This window comes from Limanda limanda, chromosome 7, assembly GCF_963576545.1.
Source record: "Limanda limanda chromosome 7, fLimLim1.1, whole genome shotgun sequence".
NCBI classification, from domain to species: domain Eukaryota; kingdom Metazoa; phylum Chordata; class Actinopteri; order Pleuronectiformes; family Pleuronectidae; genus Limanda; species Limanda limanda.
Genome location: NC_083642.1, coordinates 14,187,355 through 14,206,666, shown reverse-complemented (window position 1 = coordinate 14,206,666; position 19,312 = coordinate 14,187,355). Strand labels below are relative to the sequence as shown.

Here is a 19,312-nt window from a genome sequence, read left to right as displayed (position 1 = left end):
GTTGCACTCACTTCGTGCAGACTGGCAGGGCCAAGGGGAAGTTGTGGGCGAATTTAATTTCTTCAAAAATATTGCAGTTTCTGTGCTTGTCCTGTGACTAGAGTGGGCGTGTGTAGCCTTTCAATAGAGCCCATTGCAAGTCATCTGGCTTTTACTGTAGACGGCAAATAACCAAGCCAGTCCTTACTCAAGGTCAATCAGTCTTAAATACAGTCATTAAAGGATTTATACTGTGATTGTATGATTTTACAATGTCACAAATGACATCTGTCAAAAGCAGTTGAAAATCAGGCAGTAAAATCCGTTCTTTTGAATACATGTTTTCAGCAACAACTTAAAAACGGGTAAAGTGCTGAACTGGCAGGTTCTATCTCCTCAGGCAAGGACACAGAGACTCTAGGCCCAACTGATAAAAGCCAACACATTTGTGAAACTATAGAAACTATACTATACGTGTTAGTTGGAAGATTTTAGATCATGATTAAAAGCAAAGGGAGATAGTAGCTGTGGGCCACATCCTGCTGAGCTTTAAGAGTCAATAGCAGGGGCGGCCCTGGCAATGTTGGCACCCTAGGCGAGATTTCAAATTGGCGCCCCCCAATATACACGCAAACTGTCATGCATCCACAATAACTTTTGGATTGTATACAGATGCACACACAGGCAGACAAAATTGTAAGCTATAAAAAACAATAAAAATATATAACAAAAAATATAAAGAGTCTGAAATCAGCTGTACTGATATGTCATGTCGACAAAAATAAACATTAATTATGTCCACAATCAGGGTGATTCTTACCTCTATATTGTTCTTTCTTCTCCTCCTCTACTTTGCGGGGCTTTCTGAATTGTGCACCTGATAATTTAATATAGAAAAATTAAAAAAAATAATCTTTTTTTTTAATTTAATTTAATTTAATTTTTTTTTTTAATATTTAATTTGAAATGGTTTTGGTTCATTTTTGTTTTTAAATTTACATATTATTAGATATAGTGCAATTAATAGGTGGTTGAAGTCCTGCCAACACGACAGCCTGCCAAACTTACCCATGAGTTCGGACCCAGCTCCTGTGTCCACTGGTGTCCTGGTTCCACCCATGGCAGCGTAGTGGCGTTGGGCTGGCTCATCCCTGCGGCCCAGGGAGTGCATTTCTCTGCGTTGGTTCAGGGGTAAATGATGAAAAAAGACACCTGCTTAATACAAATCCAGTCGTAGTATTGGTGGGCTAAAGATCAAAGGGCCCTGCATATCAGAGTACTGTATAGTCGATAACAACGAGAGATGTAAAGAGTGAATTAATGAAGTATAAATGTAAGAGCCTGTGGGTGTAGGACTGTAAAAGATCCCTGCATTTAAATATTTTTTACATCTTTTATTGGTAATTTTCACATCTTTGTTTTTACCGATACATGTTTATATTAAAAACAGTAAACGTGGAATCACAAAACCACCTGGAAATAAGGACAATTAAATTAAAGTACAGACAGAAGTGCCTCAACACATTTGAGTTGAGACAACATGGATACTGTAAAAGCATCTCATTCATTCACTTGCTTCCCTCAAATGACACCGATAAACAAATATACTTTGCTCCCTCTCTGTTTGGTTTATGTTGCAAACCTGTTACTAATTCTTGGATCACTGTAGTAGGACTTGATTATTATTTCCTGACTGGCTGCATGCTCTCTCTCTCTCTCTTTCTCTCTCTCTCGTCTGTTTACTTAAAAGGATCATCAGTCTGGGAGCAAACAGGCCCACAGCTAACTGGCTGCAGCCTGCATGGTAACAGGGGAGCAATGTCAACCTGCTCTCCTCGGCTACAGTTGCAGATCATAAATCAGGCTCAGAGAATCGAGTGGATCAGCTGGAGATAAACGCCTCCGAGTGACAAATGGGTTGTAAGTGCTTCGTGTAGTTTACATGGTAGTGGTGCGTAAACACTGCGTAAGTGGCAAAGTGGCGCATATCCCCGTAGTGTCACGACTCCCCTCCTCCACCCACCCCTCCACCCAGAGGCTTGGATGCTCTCTGAGGTGGAGAGAGCAGCTCGGTGGATGTGAGAGGATGAAGCCGATGCACCTTTCCTGTGGGTGAACCTGTTGGAGCTCAGCTGCTGCAGTGCAAGTGAGCGCTTGCGCACGAAGACGGATTTTAAATAACGGGTTAAACAGCCCGTGCGTAATTACAGTAATCTGCGCGTAATGGTTCCGCGGTGTCTGTCCTCTGCCTGTGTTTGTGCGACCACCGTGCACATGAAGCCGTGACTGCGTGAGTCCCTGCAAGACGCCACAAGTGAGAAGGTTTTAGATGCGTGCAGCGCTTCGTGTTGAAGGAGGGATTCGAGCAGAGCCCGCCCTCTCTGCCCCTGGTCCGTGCTCGCCTTCAGAGGAGCCTCACACGTCCATGGAACACGGAGCAGCTGGTCCTGGTGCCCTGCGGAGCTGAGCGGAGGAAGGGGGCGGTGAGAGGAACCCGTGATCATGCTCTGATCGATCGATTCCCGTAACCAACACTTCACATCGGTTGCATCTCCATGGCTTCCACAGTACATCGGTGGTAAGTCCCCACTGGCCGCTGCCACCCAGTCACTCGCAGAGGCAGAGCGACGCAGGCGAAGGCCAGCTCGATCCAGCGAAGACAAGCGATGCAAGCCTCGGTCGCATACCCGGGCTCGGTGGCCTCGGCCCCGGCCCCAGCGGACCAGCTGCCCGGCGAGCGAGCGGTCAGTGTGCTGTGGTCCTTCGGGAAATGCCTGGCTGCGCTCCTGCCCGTGTACCTGGCCGGGTACTACGGCTTCAGCATCAGCGTGGTCCTGTTCGTGCTGATGATCTACATGGGATGGAAACACAGTCGACTGGACAAGATGCTCAAGCTCAAGGCTGCCATGTACAACCTGGAGAACGAGACGGATATCACCAGCAGTAAGGTGTTCCGAACCAAAATGGATATGCCACCATGGGTAAGTACCCAGCCTCACTCTCAGCTGACCCACCGAGCCCATCCCAATGCATATCACCTGTCTCATCTGTCACAGGTGGAACTGCACCTCAGATTTTTCTCATCTCATTCATTGCACAGGCTCTTTAATACACCGTTGTCATGAGCAGGCACTTGTTAGACTATTTGTTGAGAAAGTGAACTCGTGAAAGACAGAGACACTAGTGTTTCCCTGCAACACTCAGATGAAATGAATATTTGCATTCAGGACCCTTTTCTGCACACTGTGTTTTCCCTACTGTCCCAGATCAGCCCACATGTTCAGACATTTCTTCTGTGCAATGCCTGCAGGGAGATTATTTGGATCTGCTGCCACATGTCTGACGAGCTCTTTGCAGCGTTATGGAGTTAAAACATGACGCCTGCGAAATGCTCGTCTATATAAGACTACAATCATAGAGATTCTCAGAGTGTTTCCTCTTCCTTTTCCAATACGCTGGCAGTAAGAATCTGAAAAACGTGATGACTCATAAACATCCTTCACATGCAGCAGAGCAGAGGCAGCGACCACGACCACCATATCTGGAGAGAGAGAGGGAGAGAGAGGCAGTTTGTGTTTTTTCGAGCAGATAGGCCTAATCTGAGATCTCAAGCCTCTGTGGTTTGGAGGAAAGTCAAATTTGCTGACTGTTGTTAATTGCATCCTGACATTTTCTCTCTGTACTTCTAATTTGAAGGATGCAAACAAGTATTTAACAGCGTAAAAAAAAACCTGTGATTGTATTTGCAACCAAGTAGAGCTACTGGAATTACTGCCTTGTTATTACAAACTACATGAGGAATATATGGAGAAAAGTAGAAGTTTACAAAAGCATACCCAGGAAAACACAGAGTCTTTAAAATGAATCATCTCATGTATTTAAATTACATTTTTCATATAGTTCTATGTCATTTTACACCAACCTGTCATATTGGAGTTCATGCCTGACCCATTTTACTGGTCCACAGGTCAACTTTCCAGACGTGGAAAAAGTGGAGTGGATCAATAAGGTTTGTTTTTGTTTTTCCTCTAAGACTTTGCATGTGTGCAGCTGTATTTTTTTATATTGGGGAACTTTTTAAAAAACGACTATCTAGATCACAATGCCGCACATTGTACGATTAAGGACAGCTCTCTCTGAACTCTCAGCAGAGCCAAGGAAACAACACATGATTTGAAGATAAGGTGTCCATGAGTCACTTGAGTCTCTCCAGCCTCAGTAGCTTCAGTGGCTCACATTTGATGTTAACGTAAAGAACGACTTGTGTGGACTTGAGGTGACCCGGCTCCCGCTGCAGCCCCTCTCCATCAGAGCAGAAAATCTACCGGTGTAATTAACAGGCGGGGAGAGTGGATTAGATCATATTGCACTCTCTCACAGTACAGTAACATCTCATCAGCATGGAGCGAGCGTGGGTGTGAATACTAATAATGCGAATCGCCCTTCTGGAGGAAAAAAAAAACAAAAAAACATAATGAACTTGGTGACAGAAGCCCAGATCGTGAGATGACTATTTGCTGGCCTCATCTTTCAACCAGCCTATGTCTCTCCTGTGGTTTCCTGACGTGTGACCCAGCTGCTCACTCTGATCCCTCCTCACCTTCAGCCATTAACGAACCTGCTGCATCGGCCTCAAAATGTTTTCATAAAAGGAGCTGATGTGGCTAACGCATGCGAGGAGCTGCGCTTTCCTAAATGCTTGTTCATAACTGTGACGTAAATAATGCATAAGACACTCAGAAGGAGATTTTTCGCCTCAGCAGTCCCGTGACTTGTCGAGGTGGAGGTCAGAGGATTGGTAAACAGCAGCTGACAGGACTGGATGCCCCTCTCTTTACAACTCACACTGACATGCTGAAGCTAACACAAGTGAAAGGCTGCGTCGGGTCGGGTGAAAAACACTGACACACTGATTCCATTCACAGTTTATTAGATTATCAGTGTGATAATGATTAAATTGAATCAAATGCATTGCTCTAATGCTTCATTTCACGGTTCCATAGTTCCTTAGAAATCATAGACTCCTGGTCGCAGCTATCCAATTTCATAGTAATTGTGAGACATAAAATGCATGTTCTTTTAAAATATTCTCATGTCAAACACACGTTAATATTTATTCATAATTAATCAACTATTAGAGACCTTATTCTGTAGAAATGTTCAATTATATTATTTCCTTTAGAGAAATATCTCATGTTTGCCTTTTCTGCTGACCTGCTGTGCACCGAGATACTCTCTAGGTTACACAGGCAATTCTTTTTAATTCATTAATTTCCATCTAATCAAGGCCAAAGTACATCGTGCTTTCCTGTGAAATGAACGATCGATGAATCAAAGCATTGCTGATCATTTTTTACTTTAAAATTGTTCTTCTGAATGATGTTATAACTGCAGGGCTCTGGATTAATTTCTTTGATAAACACCATCGCTGAATTATTGATGGTTGAGCTATTTCAATTTAATTTCGAATTCCCTGCTTGACGGATTTCTGTTAAACCTTCAACCAAAAGCCTTTCGACCACAGCCTGTGGTGCATGGCATGTGTGCAGACTGTGTTTTTCAATGGCTGTCAATTATTCTTTGTTATTTGCTGTCATGTTTTGCTCAACATTATTTTACTCAAGGGAAGGGTAACTCAAATTGTTACCCGCAGAATGAATTTACTTTGGATACAAATATAAAATGCACTAAGCAGTTCATGATTATTCAATGTAAGTTTTATGTAAGGACCCGCTAAGTGCATGGTAGCTTTACAATTTCTACAAAGCGAAAATAATGAATGTCCATATGTTGTGTCATGTAGATCCTGCAGCAAGCTTGGCCTTTTATAGGCCAGTTTCTGGAGAAGCTGCTGGTGGAAACCATTGCTCCTGTGATCCGTGCATCTAGTATGCATCTGCAGACTCTCAGCTTCACCAAGGTCAACATAGGAGACAAGGTAAAGGACCTGTCAGCCATTACAGCAGCAGTTTCTCCTGTTACTGTGTCACCAGAGTCATATTTACATGACTGCTCTCGCTCTCCTGTTCATTACGAACAGCAAGAAGAGGATTTCTTCCTGTGGATCTTTGATGTGCCTGCTAGTCTTTGTTTGTTTAATAGCAGCTGCTTTTGTCCACAGGCTCTGAGGGTGGCTGGTGTGAAGGCTCACACGGAAAACGATAAGAGACAAGTTATGTTGGATTTGTACCTAAGGTAATTCCACTTTTACCACCTTGTTTTATTCTGCTGCTCGAATATTGTGAGTCCCTCCTGAGGGTTTGTCCTTATCTGACTCAGCAGATCAATATTTACTCAGCAGGAGAAAGAAATCAGCTTTATCGTAGCTCGTATCAACTGCTTCACTTTGTGACTCTGGACTTGTCACTGCTCTTCTATTGCAGCTATGACGGGGATGTCGAAGTCAACGTCGAAATCAAGAAGTACATCGCAGCCGGAGTGAAGGGAATCCAGGTGAGAAGAGATATTGGTACATTATTTGTTATGGTTATGTTTAGTGGATCTTACAGTTAGATCTTTGTCCTCGTAGCTCCACGGGATGCTGCGTGTGATCCTGGAGCCTCTGATCGGAGACATGCCGCTGGTTGGAGCCGTCACCATGTTCTTCATTCGCAAGCCTGTGAGTGTTTCCTGTTTTTCCACTGTGTTACATAGAGTTCTTATTTATTTTCCATTACATGCATCTGTATCGTATGTTTGATGTTTGTAGAAACTGGACATCAACTGGACTGGGTTGACCAACCTGCTGGACATCCCTGGACTAAAGTGAGTTGATTATTGCACATGTTTTTTAATGAGAAGTGCCAGTTCCAGTTGTCGTGCTGCAGAAAAGTTTGGGGGGCTGCACTTTGTAGAACCGTTCCAACTGATACTACAGAGAATCTGTTATTTAAGAGAAGCACTTTCTCTTTTTTTTATTTACAGATCTGTGCGATCACATGCTAAAAGGAAAAGGGAGGCGATATTCTTAATTTTTGCTTATGTCAAGAATTCGCCAAAACAAAACACTGATCTAATCCTACAGAGCTTTTAACTCTGGGAGTGTATGTATTTATTTTTAGAATAAAATATAATAAAAAATAGTTTAACTTGTTCAGTTGGAACAAAAGAGCTCGGAGCTGAGTAACATAGAGAGACTAGGTCAGAAAGTATTGATTGATTGAAGTCATTGTTTTTTTTTTAATATACTTTGTTGATGAATGAAAAATATCTAAAAGTGCTAATTCTTTGTCAGAACTTTATGCGGTTCTGTTTCTTCTTGTATTCAACAAGTAATTCTGTTACTCATTATGTAAATTCACTATGTGTGTTTAGATCTTTGTATAGTAAAGCATTGTCAGAGGTGTAACTTCTATCAGTGCATACCAGTCCCCTCTGGCAATACTTTCAATGACAGTTTGTCATTATTTGATGATCATATTCCTCCTTTAGCCAACATTATTTAACAGGAAACTGCCTCTTCTTTAGATCAGAGGAGCTTCCTGTTGGTTCTGGTGCCATGAACCTGCATATATTGTTATTAATGCACGTTCATGTGGTCAGCAGTAGTATATAGCCTTTGTCTGTTTGTCTGTGTGTCCCTTCCCTCTGTGTCCCCAATGTCACCCTTGCATTCACTTGCAGTGCCATATCGGACACTATGATAATGGATGCAATTGCCTCGCACCTGGTGCTCCCCAACCGTCTCACTGTGCCCCTGGTGGCTGACCTGCACGTTGCACAGCTCCGCTCCCCTCTCCCAAGGGTAACTGTCCCGATAACAAATGGCCTGGGAAAAAAAACTTGGTCCCACATTTACTGAAATAGCTCAGTCTGACAACATTAGCTGCAGCAGAACACATAGCCTGAAGGTCATACAGCAAATTCTCAATGTGAATGGCAAAACATCTTCCACTCACGTTTTGTACTTTGTATTTTGTGTGTGTCAACACATAGGGAGTCGTCCGCATTCATCTGCTGGAGGCTGAGGACCTGACTGCCAAGGATACAGTCATCAGAGGCCTAATCGATGGGAAGTCCGACCCATACGCAGTCCTGCGTGTCGGAACCCAGGTCTTCACCTCCCACCACGTGGACAACAACCTGAACCCACAGTGGAGGGAGATGTACGAGGTGAGAGCGGCTGGCGTGGGGAGGAGAGTGAAGCTGAAACTGAGCTAAGAACACAACAATACAAGGTTGACCTTAGGTGCCGCTCTACCCACCAGCTTGTGTGCTAACAGTTACAGCTCGGTGTTGGTGTCCTTGCTGCATAGGGATTGCACAAGTCTTTGGTTAGTAAATATGTCATTGGCACTTCAGAGATAAACAGTTTTGTGGAGATTGTATCTTCTTCTCCGGTAACAGGAAGCTGCCTTTTTCTGAGATAAGCAAGTCTTTGCAATTACTCTTTTCTCAGAGACACATTGGTCTTTTCTCTTGGTACCTTTTTAAAATATAAATCTACCGAGCACAAACATGAAAAGTCACTGGGACTGCGTTTGCATGCCCTTGTTTTATGGTGCTGTGTGTGGCTGTATCTTTATTTGTATATTTGTCATGTGTGTTGTGTATTTGTCCATTTATGTGTGTGTGTGTGTGTGTGTGTGTGTGTGTGTGTGTGTGTGTGTGTGTGTGTGTGTGTGTGTGTGTGTGTGTGTGTGTGTGTGTGTGTGTGTGTCTGTGTGTATGTGTGTTTATGTGTGTGTGTGTGTCAGGTGATTGTCCATGAAGTACCTGGTCAGGAGTTGGAAGTGGAAGTATTTGACAAAGACCCCGACCAGGATGACTTCCTGGGGAGGTAGCTTACTCATTCTCATTTACCTGGTCTCTTTGTGCTTTTCATGTCATGTCCATCTCTGCTCTTCACACATTGGGCCACGATTCTGTTGAAATTTAAAACCCCTGACCTCTTAGATTCAGGGCTTCATTGATTCTCTCTCTGCCTCTCTCTATCTCTCTCTCTCTTTCAGGGTAAAGGTTGACCTTGCTATTGTGAAGAAGGCCCGAGTGGTGGATGATGTAAGTAGCTCTAAGATCCAGTACATTTAGTTGTTTTTTCAAACAGCAAACACGACTACTATTAATTTGTTTTACTCATGGAAAATATCTGAGTGAGACTGCACTAATCCTTGTAGCATGTGACACGGCAGATCCCATGTGCCTCCTCGTGATCTGCTCTGATCTCACCCTCCCCAAATCCTGTACAGCCTCAAAGAAATTCAGTCAGATGAGGAAAAATGTGATGATTGTGTTTTTATAACCCTTCTGGTTTTTTTGGTAAACAGTGGTTCAGTCTGAGGGACGTCCCATCCGGCAGCGTTCACCTCCGTCTGGAGTGGCTCTCTCTGCTGTCCTCTGCTGACAGACTGAGCGAGGTGAGTCCGCAGCTAAATCACCAAAAGGTGCTCTGATGGTTTTCTTTGGGTGGTGGTTTGGATAATTTAATGCATGCATAATCATCATTATTCATCATAGATGTTATACTATTCTATTTATGGATTAAATTTGATTTCATATAAGGCAATACAGAGAGACAAAAGAAACACAGGGTAAGAGACCAATCCACGATCCACATGTTAAATCTGTTATTTACTAGGACACACTTTGACCTGGTGATCATAAACATTTTTTGAGATGAGAAATAAATCAAAATGATTTAAATCACGGAAATAGATTGTTAGACTTTTTTTCCTATTGAGTAAAAAATGATATGTTAATATGTATCAGTGTTGTTATTATGTTTAAATGTATTTACTGAAGCTTTATTCAACCACAAAAATTAACTAAATTAGTTTTGAAAATCTCCTTGTACCGACAATAGAAATCAGGTATGGACTGATGTATAAACAACATAAAACACAAAAATAAATCTGTAACAAAGTCAGAACAAAGCAAGTATGTGACTCTACAGACAATCTACAATCGCGCCTTCGGGTTTGACTGGAAGGTTTTAGTCATTATTTACATGCATAGATGTGTTTATTCTGTGTTTCCCCTGACGGCAAGACAAAGTTCATCTCAGGAACAAAGATAGACTGAAGTTTAAGACAACCTGAAAGCAATTTAAAAACACCATCCAAAATATTTTTTAAAAAAGGCCAATGTAAAAGTGTCAAACAATAAATCTATGATGCACCGTTCCTCTCTGCTATTTATCAAAGTAGTGACATTTTTAGAGGCTTTTTTTATTGGGCTTTTATTAAGTTCCTAGATCATTTTCATGTTCTTTGCCTCCATCTGTTCTTCTCCCAGGTGATCCAGAAGAACCAGGACCTGACCAGTAAGACGGCTGATCCTCCATCGGCCGCCATCTTAGCCATCTATCTCGACCAAGCATATGACCTTCCTGTAAGATTATAACTATTCTAGATGCTGTTATGTGGTGCACCATGAACTTTCATTTGTTACCCACCTCGTATTTAACGTGTTACAGATGAGAAAAGGCAATAAGGACCCAAGCCCAGTAGTGCAAGTCTCCATTCAGGATACGACTAAAGAGAGCAAGGTGAGAATAAAACTAAATAAATGAATAAAATGGTTTCTAAGTAGCTTGAATAAAACTGAATATAATTGTTTTTAACTTTCCTCTGCAGATTTGTTATGGGACCAACCGCCCTGTGTGGGAGGATGCTTTCACCTTCTTTATTCAGGATCCTCAACAACAAGACATCGACTTTCAAGTAAGTCATTAGACAAGTACTTATCACACCAATTAAGTTTTGGGTAAGTCTATTCCCAAAGGTGTCATCGTGATTAGAACAGTAAATAGTAAGTAAGTTGTTCCTCTTTTTACCTAATTTACAGCCCTTTCCCTTTACGATTTCTATCTTTCATTGTTTTCTCCATTAAAACTCCCTCTATATATATTAAAATAATGTTCTTGTTTTTTTCTTTTTTCAATAAGGTCAAAGATGATGACCACGCTCTGTCCCTTGGCAGTTTGTCCGTCCCTCTGAGTCGTATCATGGCGAACCCTGAACTCACCATGGACCAGTGGTTCCATCTGGAGAATTCTGATTCAGCCAGTCGCATCTACATCAAAATGGTGTTACGGGTTAGTGTTTTCAAATTTGGACTTAGACATATGTGTCGGGAATTAGTGACTGAATTAGATGTGAAGAACCCAGCTGAAGTATCTTAGTTGAAGACTTTGAAATCCTACCAGCACCCACTGGCCTTTTGAAGCTATCATCTGGTCCTCTAATTTCAAATATCACACTCATGACAACCCTGTCAGTGTAGATACATCAAATTTAAACAAACCTTTTGTGTGTCTGTCTTCCAGTGACATAAAATCCTGGTGATCTTATCACATAAGCTGCTTTCAGACATGCACTGAACTCCAGATGAGCCCATGTGAGAATACAGAAGGATTAGGTCGGGAGAATTGACTGCGATTGAGTGGACACGTTAATGATGTTTCTAACATGCAAAACTGAAGAGAAAGAAAAGGATACTGATATGAAATAGAGGTGTGATACGCGTAGAAAATGCAGAAGTTGGAGAGACAACAAGACTCGAGAGCCTTGGGGTGATGAGGGCTGACGCAATGTGCTGTAAACAAAAAACAAAAATGTCCGTCTTAAAAGAGAGTTGTGTCTTTCAAGCAGCAGGGTGTTGTCGGAGTCGATGTTTGAGGAAGGAAACCGTGGACCCAAAACTTGCAGTATAACAGAGTTTATTACACAGAAGTATTACAGGTCAGGACGAGCTCTAGAAACCTGGAGAAAACACATAGCCAATAAGTGAAAATCTGCCTTGCCTCTGCAAGACAAGGACTCATATAGGGGAGATGTTTACCACAAACCTAGAGATAAAATGACGTCACCCATAGGGTCTCTGACTAAATTTGGGCATGCGTCGGACCTGTTGAAGAACATCCCTTCTTTTACCCATCCATAAGAGTGTCAAAGATCATTCCAAGAAGGGAGAAAACTAACAGAACCATCTGCAATAGTGTCTAAAAATTCTGAGAATTAGGCGCCATGCAAGTAAACATGTCAACATGGTTTATAACCATGTTAGAAAGGATATATTTGCTAAATATACGACAAGAGCATGTGAATGTAAAATGTTATGAAATCTAAAATGTTGCAAAACCTGAAGTGGCGTTAGTGGCCAGTTAGTGGGTGTACAGTGTGTGTGAGGTAAAGTTCCAACTTAGTGCAGAGTCATGAGTTAAGCAGCCTAACAGCCTTTGGGAGGAAGTCGACTTGCGCTTCTAGTTCTGATGCGCCTGTACATTTTTCAGTCCAGAGATTTTCCTGTTGTCTTGAACACGTCTGACCCAGACAATCACCTGCTGCATTTTTCACATGTGAAATGAAACCCTGTCATTTGCTGGAGGTCATGCCTGAAAACTGCTATAGAGAGCAAGGAATACTACACGTAAACATGTACGTCCAAATGGGCATCACTAGACCTAAGATAGTTATTTTCTCTTCATGAATTTCTAATCCTGACTCACATTCACATGCCTGAACTTCACCCCTACCTCCTGACTCAGCTTCCTGTTGTGTTGAGAACATGAGGTCGTCATAATTCCAGAGAAATGCTCATACAGAAACTTTTCTGTCCTGTGTTTACCCTGATATGCAGAAGTTTATTCTTGGTTCAAGGAAAAAACTGAACTCAGTAATTTACTGCCTGACATCTGATCCCCATAATCTCCTACTTGCCTGCTGTTAGGTTTTGTGGCTGAGCGACGATGCCACTCCCACAACTCCGTCTCCCCGGCCTTCATCCGCTGGATCCGGGCTGGGTCAGGGAGGGTTCCCAGCAGACCTGAACCTCCTGGGGCCTGGCGGGCTGGCTAAACCTCCACCGACACGGCCGCAGCACACCACACCCGACCCAGAGTTCGCAACTGAGGTAAAGGATAGTTGCCCAGAATCAGACACCACTCACACATCTGTCAAACGCGCACTGTTGTAACGCTCACTATCCTTACTGGAACCCACAGGGAGTGCTGCGTATACATCTGGTCGAGGCCCAGAACCTGATAGCCAAGGACAACTTCATGGGGGGAATCGTGAAGGGGAAGAGTGACCCCTACGTCAAGATCCGTGTGGCAGGCATCACCTTCCGCAGCCACACCATCAAAGAGAACCTCAATCCACTCTGGAATGAGCTCTATGAGGTACCCCCTCTGTTTAGCACTCAACTAGTTAGTTCTTGTACCAATCTGATGAAATGATAGAGATAAGAGATTAGATTTCATTTTTTTTTTTTTTTTTTTATGGTTTAGGTGATTTTGACACAGCTTCCTGGTCAGGAGATCCAGTTTGAGTTGTTCGACAAAGACATCGATCAGGACGACTTCCTCGGGAGGTTTGTCCTGACGTCACAAATAAATATTTTCCAGTTTTAAGCGACACAGATCGGAAAAATTGGTCAGTGAAAGGAAAACTAAAGTAGAATTCTGTCGTTACAGGTTCAAGATTAATCTACGAGATATCATCAGCGCACAAATGATCGATATGGTGGGTGACACATAGTTTACATAATTTCAGTATACGTATACAAAACATTTTTACTTAAATGTACTCTTTCTTTGTCAATCTCGTTACAGTGGTATACCTTGAATGATGTGAAGTCCGGCCGAGTTCACCTGATGCTGGAGTGGCTGCCCAGAGTCTCTGACCTGCCCAGACTGGAGCAGGTTTGATTATTTTATTCGATATTTTATCATCATTTATTTATTCTATGATTTATACGAGGAGTATGTTTCGAAAATCTTTATTTCTCTTACCTGAAAGAGCTTTGAACATGGGGAAGACCAGAATATAAGATAATGGATGACTCGTAAAGATCTATGCACTGCAGTTGGAGGATTCGGTGTAAAAAGTCTTGTGAAGCTAATCTGGTCTCACCGGGATCGTTTTCATGTCAAGGTCATATGAGGCTTCAGTGGCCTGATTCAACCAATCAGCTGATTTTCTACCAGGATCTAACACGCCAAGGATTTATGTTTTCGTCTGCATTTGTTTTGTTTTTTTTGTCTGAAATACAGCAGAAATTTATGCAAAAACAACATGACGAATTACAATGAAACTAGGAAGGATGTGGTATAGATCAGGAAACAAGAAACATTTAGGTGCGGAACTGGCAGCAAGAACAGGATGTTTTTTTCACTTTGTTTAACATTGTGTCATTTTTTACAATATGTTTGTTGATTTCTCATAGAACAATTCATGGATCTTAGACTGATATTCATGAGAGTGTGCAATTTGTTGCAGATCGAAATAAATATCCAAATCCAATGGATTTAAATATGGTTTCATAAGACTGTTAGGCCTTGGAGGGGTTCTGTACTCTTCCTCTCAAATAATTTCCCACTTTGGGTTTCTGTGGTCTGTGCCTCCTTTCTGAGCGTATACTTTCCCTTTGAGGGTTATGTGGATCCGGGACTCAGCAACATTAACTTGATTTGTCAGAATGATGTGCATTTTGTGCAGTGGACCGCTGTACCGCCGGCAGGGACTGGGGGAATGATAATTGCAAGTTTGGAAATATTAAAACTTATCCTTTAAATTATGCCTCTTGTACTGTGAGAGCCCAGAACCCTTGTTCATTTTGGTGTGTTATTTTGTAGCTATGGCAGATACAGTAGTTTCCAATCAACAGGAAACCACCTACCTTACCACACTCCGAGGCTTGTGAAAGAGGTTCATGCGTGTGGGCACTATATGATGCTTTGTGTCGATCTTTTGTTGTCAGTGTTGCAAGAGAACCAAAAATGTATTATTGCACTGTAATCTTACCTGAACTCTCTCTTCCCTCTCTTTCTGCATCATTTCCTGCAGATCCTGCAGTACCAGTCGCAGCAGTCCTACCAGAACAAGGCTGTGACATCAACAGCGGTGCTATTTGTGTATGTGGAGCGTGCCCACGGGCTGCCGGTGAGATCACATCTATGAGTCCTCCGGGTTCAATTTGCTGGTCATTGTGATGTGTTTGTCCTCACGAGGTGAAAGAGTGGAGAATCGTTTTAGTGGCTCTGTAGCTGTGCATGACATTATTCTGTGTATGCCATTTCAGTTGAAGAAGAATGGAAAGGAGCCAAAAGCCGTTGCTGAGATTGTCCTCAAAGGTGTTACACATAAGACCAAGGTAGGATCATGACTCAGATCTAAGACTGAACAAAGAAAATGCGAAAAGTCATAATGTTTCTATTGATTCTGTCCAAAGATCTGTGAGCGCTCCACGTCTCCTCGATGGGACGAAGCCTTCCATTACCTGGTCCGTGACCCCAGAGACGAAACGCTAACAGTCAAGGTAGGAATCATCAGTATTATCTATATTAGCTATATAAAGTAATTGAAGGCCCAAACTGACAAAGATGATTTTTATACAGAAATAAAACAACATTATTTAGTATGTACAATAAATATGTGTGTGTTTTCCCAGCTCTCCCACAGCTCGGGTCAGACCCTCGGGTCCTTGACTCTTCCTCTCAGGGAGGTGCTGCTGGAGCCGGGCATGGTGCTGGACCGCTGGCTCAGTCTGGAGGGAGTTCTACCAGAGAGCCAGATCCTGCTGAGGGCCACACTCAGGGTACTGCTATATGCTGAAGCTAATCATTTATGAGCAATGTCTTGATTGGGATGTATTTTTATTGAATCACTCAAAGGTATTTGTGCATATAGAACCAATCATGCAATACACTGAGTACTGACGTTTACAGCATACTGTTGAATAATTACTCTTGGTCCGACATAAGATGTACAGCACTTCAGATCATTTCAGTCATGCTAACCTTGGCAATGATTACAGATCTTGGACACTCAGCTGGCGGCGTGTCGCAGGGATCCAGGCGATCCAGGAAATGAGGGCACGGGAGAATTCATCCCCAGATGGGTTCCATCCCACCTCGACCTCAGACACAGAAGTGGATTCTCCATGTGAGTCACACACATGCACACAGGGGACTAATGTCCCATTGTGTCGACACTCCCTCTACTGCAAAGAGACTTGAAATCTGGATTTCCTTTACTGGCTGTTTTATAGTACAAAGATATACAGTATGTAGATTTCCAATGTTTTTTTTCTCTGGCAGTGTTTGTTTTGCTCGTATATAAGAAGACTTTAACATATCAATAATCCCATTTCCTCCATTTTGTCTTCAGGGCCAGTGACAATGCAAACGGTACAAGCCAGGTGAAGCTCACCATAGCCCACGACGTAGAGGAGAGCCGGCTTTTCATCACCATTCACGGCTGCAGGTCTCCACATCGCACACACACTTTTTTAATGATCACATTTTTGACCCAGAGCAGCCACCGTATATACCATCACATGGCGTGAACATGGTTGCTGTGTGCCCACAGAGCCCTGGCAGCCTGCTCCAAGGACGGCGCCGACCCTTACGTCTCCTTCATCCTGCTGCCGGACAAGAAGGCTACAACCAAGAGGAGAACCGGCACCAAGAAGAGAGATCTCAACCCGGAATTCAACGAAAGGCAAGAAAAAACAATGAGAGACTAATGACAGTGAAAGAAGCGATGAATGTATTTTAATTTATGTGTTTCGCTTTTTCTTTTCTTGCTTTAGGTTTGATTTTGATTTCACTCTGGAGGAGTCCACACAGAGGAGACTGGACCTGTCTGTGAAGAACAGTGTTTCCTTCATGAGCAGAGAGCGGGACCTGATCGGCAAGGTAAATATCTACATGTGCTGCCTCACACATGAAATACAGGCAGTTGTTCCCAGTAGGTGAATTGTAAAATAACTCATAGATGGATTTCACTAAACTCGGTGCGAATATACCCTGGAATTGTATCTCCAAATGACTGATGTTTGACCACATCTCTGCTCTGACCTTCTCCTGTTTTGCTTTGGGTCCTGCCGGAGCTGGCAGCTTCAGCTTTTAAAAATGAACAGATCTAGGGGATTTTGTTATCGGCATTAACTATAGGACGCTTCCCTGCACACACAAATTCTCTCTCTCATACGGGAGAAGGATCCTCCCTCATCTCCCTACAAATCGCCTACTGGTTGCTGCTCAAGCACTCATGAATATCTTTGTGTTGACATACATTAGTTGCTATCAGATTCAATGGATAGAGAAATGTTGGAGATCATCTTTTTGTTTCCTTGTCGCTCTCAGTTGCAGCTGGACTTGGACCAAGTAGACCTGAAGGCTGGTGTCACACAATGGTAATAATTTAACAGCTACGCAGCAATATTTGTTGTTTAAGCAAATGTATGTGTAAATATTAAGTGATGTGACAATTTGTATCCTCTCTGTTTTTCCAGGTACGATTTGGTAGCAGAGGCCAACTAGAAGGATCCATGCTTGATCTTCGATACTATATAACAATAAGTGTTGCTTCTGTGATCTGTGACGTGTGTGTTTGTGTATTCGGCTTAAAATTCAATTTTCCATCATCACTGAAGAAAAAACAAAAAGAAGACGGCACACGTGCGTCATGAAAACCCAGTCCACCAGTATTTACGACACTTGTAGATGTAGCTTCTCATCCATGAAGTGTTAACTGTGCTGAATCCACGCAGATTCTTCAGTAGAATATTTTGGCTGAATAGATATTTGATAACGATGCGACTATGTTGCACAATCTACAGAGTTTATATGTGTTCGAATGCATGTACAAGTCCTCTTTGACTTTTATTTACAAAAGGGCTCATGCTGTGGTTTGACAATGTTTCAAGGATTTACAGCGTCCGACACAACTGAACCAGATTTCTTTTACATTTTATTTTCTACAATCTTCAAACGAATCCCAAAAATAATTTCACTGTTAATATACGTTTATATCATTGCCTTAAGTATTACAAAACTGTGCACAGTTTGTCAGTGTTTGTGAATTATGTTCCAAAGGAAGTTTTATATGTTTTAACCAGAGCTTTGTGAAAGTTACTTTTATAAGTCAAAGTGTTACAAACCTAGACCCTCACATTACCACTGAAAACAGAGGTCTGTACGCAGAGTCTTAATCACTGTGCTTTTATGAAGAGAAAACTTTGTAGATACTGAAAACACATTGCTGGTGTTCTTTATGCTTCGCTGTGTTTGTATCGTGTTTGTACGCGCTAAGTGCAACAGGCCGACGCCGCCGGCCATGTTTCATATTTTGCCTTTTGAGCTTAACAGTCGTTAGACGCAAGTAAATATTCGTACAACAGCGTTGAGACAACTCCCAACAACTCCACCTCGGTCACCTCGCCACAGAGGTCTGGACACTGATCTGTGGTGATGGAAAGAAAACTGTGTTTTTAAGTGTCACAAAATGAAGAAGAAAAACTGCTGTGCTTTAACATAATTTAAACATATCACCATGTAGCTGCTGAATCTCTTGATTAAAGTTTGCCCTCTCAAAAATCAAACTGGATGTCTGGCTTTTTGTTTCATATCTTCTTCTACGACCTGAGACTATTTTACGACAGGGGTCAGCAAACGGGTCAAACCCTGGGTCGAAATCTCAGATTGTTTTGATAATTGGTTTTCTTGTAGCAATTTGACTTAAAAGTAAAAGCACAACATCAATTTTGTGGCTGCAATGATTTACATCGAGCTAGATGGAACATTTATTTTTTCAAAGCTGTAATCCGGGGTCAGAGGATTGTGTCACCTGTTTAACACATCTCTTGAATTTTTACGTATACAAAAAATAACACTTGTTCAGTATATCATTCAAATGTACAAATGAGCCATACATGTTAAGAATAATGCAAAAAAATCTGTTTCATTTCATGAAAAACATTGACATGGATGCGACGTTTTCTAATATTTACTCTGCAGCTGAGACTGTTAATATAAAAATCTCTGCACACAAAGTCCAACACACAAACAATAAAAAAAGTCACATTCAATTGTAGAAGTGTTTGAGGAGGACTCACTATTGACATGGGGAAATTCTGAAGTAGCTTAATTCTCTGATTGTTTTGATATTTGGTTTTCTTGTAGCAATTTGACTTAAAAGTAAAAGCACAACATCAATTTTGTCGCTGCAATGATTTACATCGAGCTGGATCAAACATTTACTTTTTCAAAACTGTCATCCGGGTCAGAGGATTGTGTCACTTGTTTAACATAAATGTACAAATGACCTGCACATGTTAAAATTAGTATAGATAAATCTGTTTCATTTTGTGAGCATTGACTCTGAAATCTTCACTGCAAATAAACCAGGTAGGATGGATGCAAAGTTTTCTAACTTTACTCTGCAGCGTAGACTGTTTATAAAAATCTCTGCGCATAAAGTCCAACACACAAACAATAAAAAAGTCACAGTAAATTGTAGGAGTGTTTGAGGAGGACTCACTATTGACATGGAGAAATTCTGAAGTAGCTTGGCAGCATCAACACATGTCATAGTCATATCCGGCCAGC

The 19,312-nt window shown here is 42.1% G+C and overlaps 1 protein-coding gene across 1 annotated transcript; it reads left to right on the top strand.

Annotated features, from left to right (window-relative positions):
• Window positions 1-1,754: 1,754 nt before the first annotated feature.
• On the top strand, window positions 1,755-18,306 carry esyt1a (extended synaptotagmin-like protein 1a). The gene is made up of 31 exons (XM_061074086.1): window positions 1,755-2,960; window positions 3,947-3,988; window positions 5,783-5,917; window positions 6,101-6,174; window positions 6,363-6,432; window positions 6,509-6,598; window positions 6,689-6,744; window positions 7,603-7,723; window positions 7,915-8,091; window positions 8,676-8,758; window positions 8,931-8,979; window positions 9,246-9,335; window positions 10,213-10,308; window positions 10,394-10,465; window positions 10,554-10,640; window positions 10,865-11,014; window positions 12,649-12,831; window positions 12,923-13,099; window positions 13,208-13,290; window positions 13,394-13,442; window positions 13,532-13,621; window positions 14,766-14,861; window positions 15,001-15,072; window positions 15,151-15,237; window positions 15,370-15,516; window positions 15,736-15,863; window positions 16,089-16,184; window positions 16,290-16,421; window positions 16,513-16,618; window positions 17,069-17,118; window positions 17,218-18,306. Exons 1-31 carry the CDS (start codon window positions 2,646-2,648, stop codon window positions 17,243-17,245), a joined length of 3,231 nt encoding a protein of 1,076 aa, XP_060930069.1. The 5' UTR covers window positions 1,755-2,645; the 3' UTR covers window positions 17,246-18,306.
• The last annotated feature ends 1,006 nt before the right edge of the window (window positions 18,307-19,312 follow it).

Excerpts from the sequence above, each read along its gene's own strand:
- esyt1a (XM_061074086.1), top strand. The coding sequence starts at position 2,646 with ATGCAAGCCTCGGTCGCATACCCGGGCTCGGTGGCCTCGGCCCCGGCC. Across the intron at positions 12,832-12,922 it reads ACCCAGAGTTCGCAACTGAG|GGAGTGCTGCGTATACATCT; the intron begins GTAAAGGATAGT and ends TGGAACCCACAG. Across the intron at positions 15,864-16,088 it reads CACAGAAGTGGATTCTCCAT|GGCCAGTGACAATGCAAACG; the intron begins GTGAGTCACACA and ends TTTTGTCTTCAG.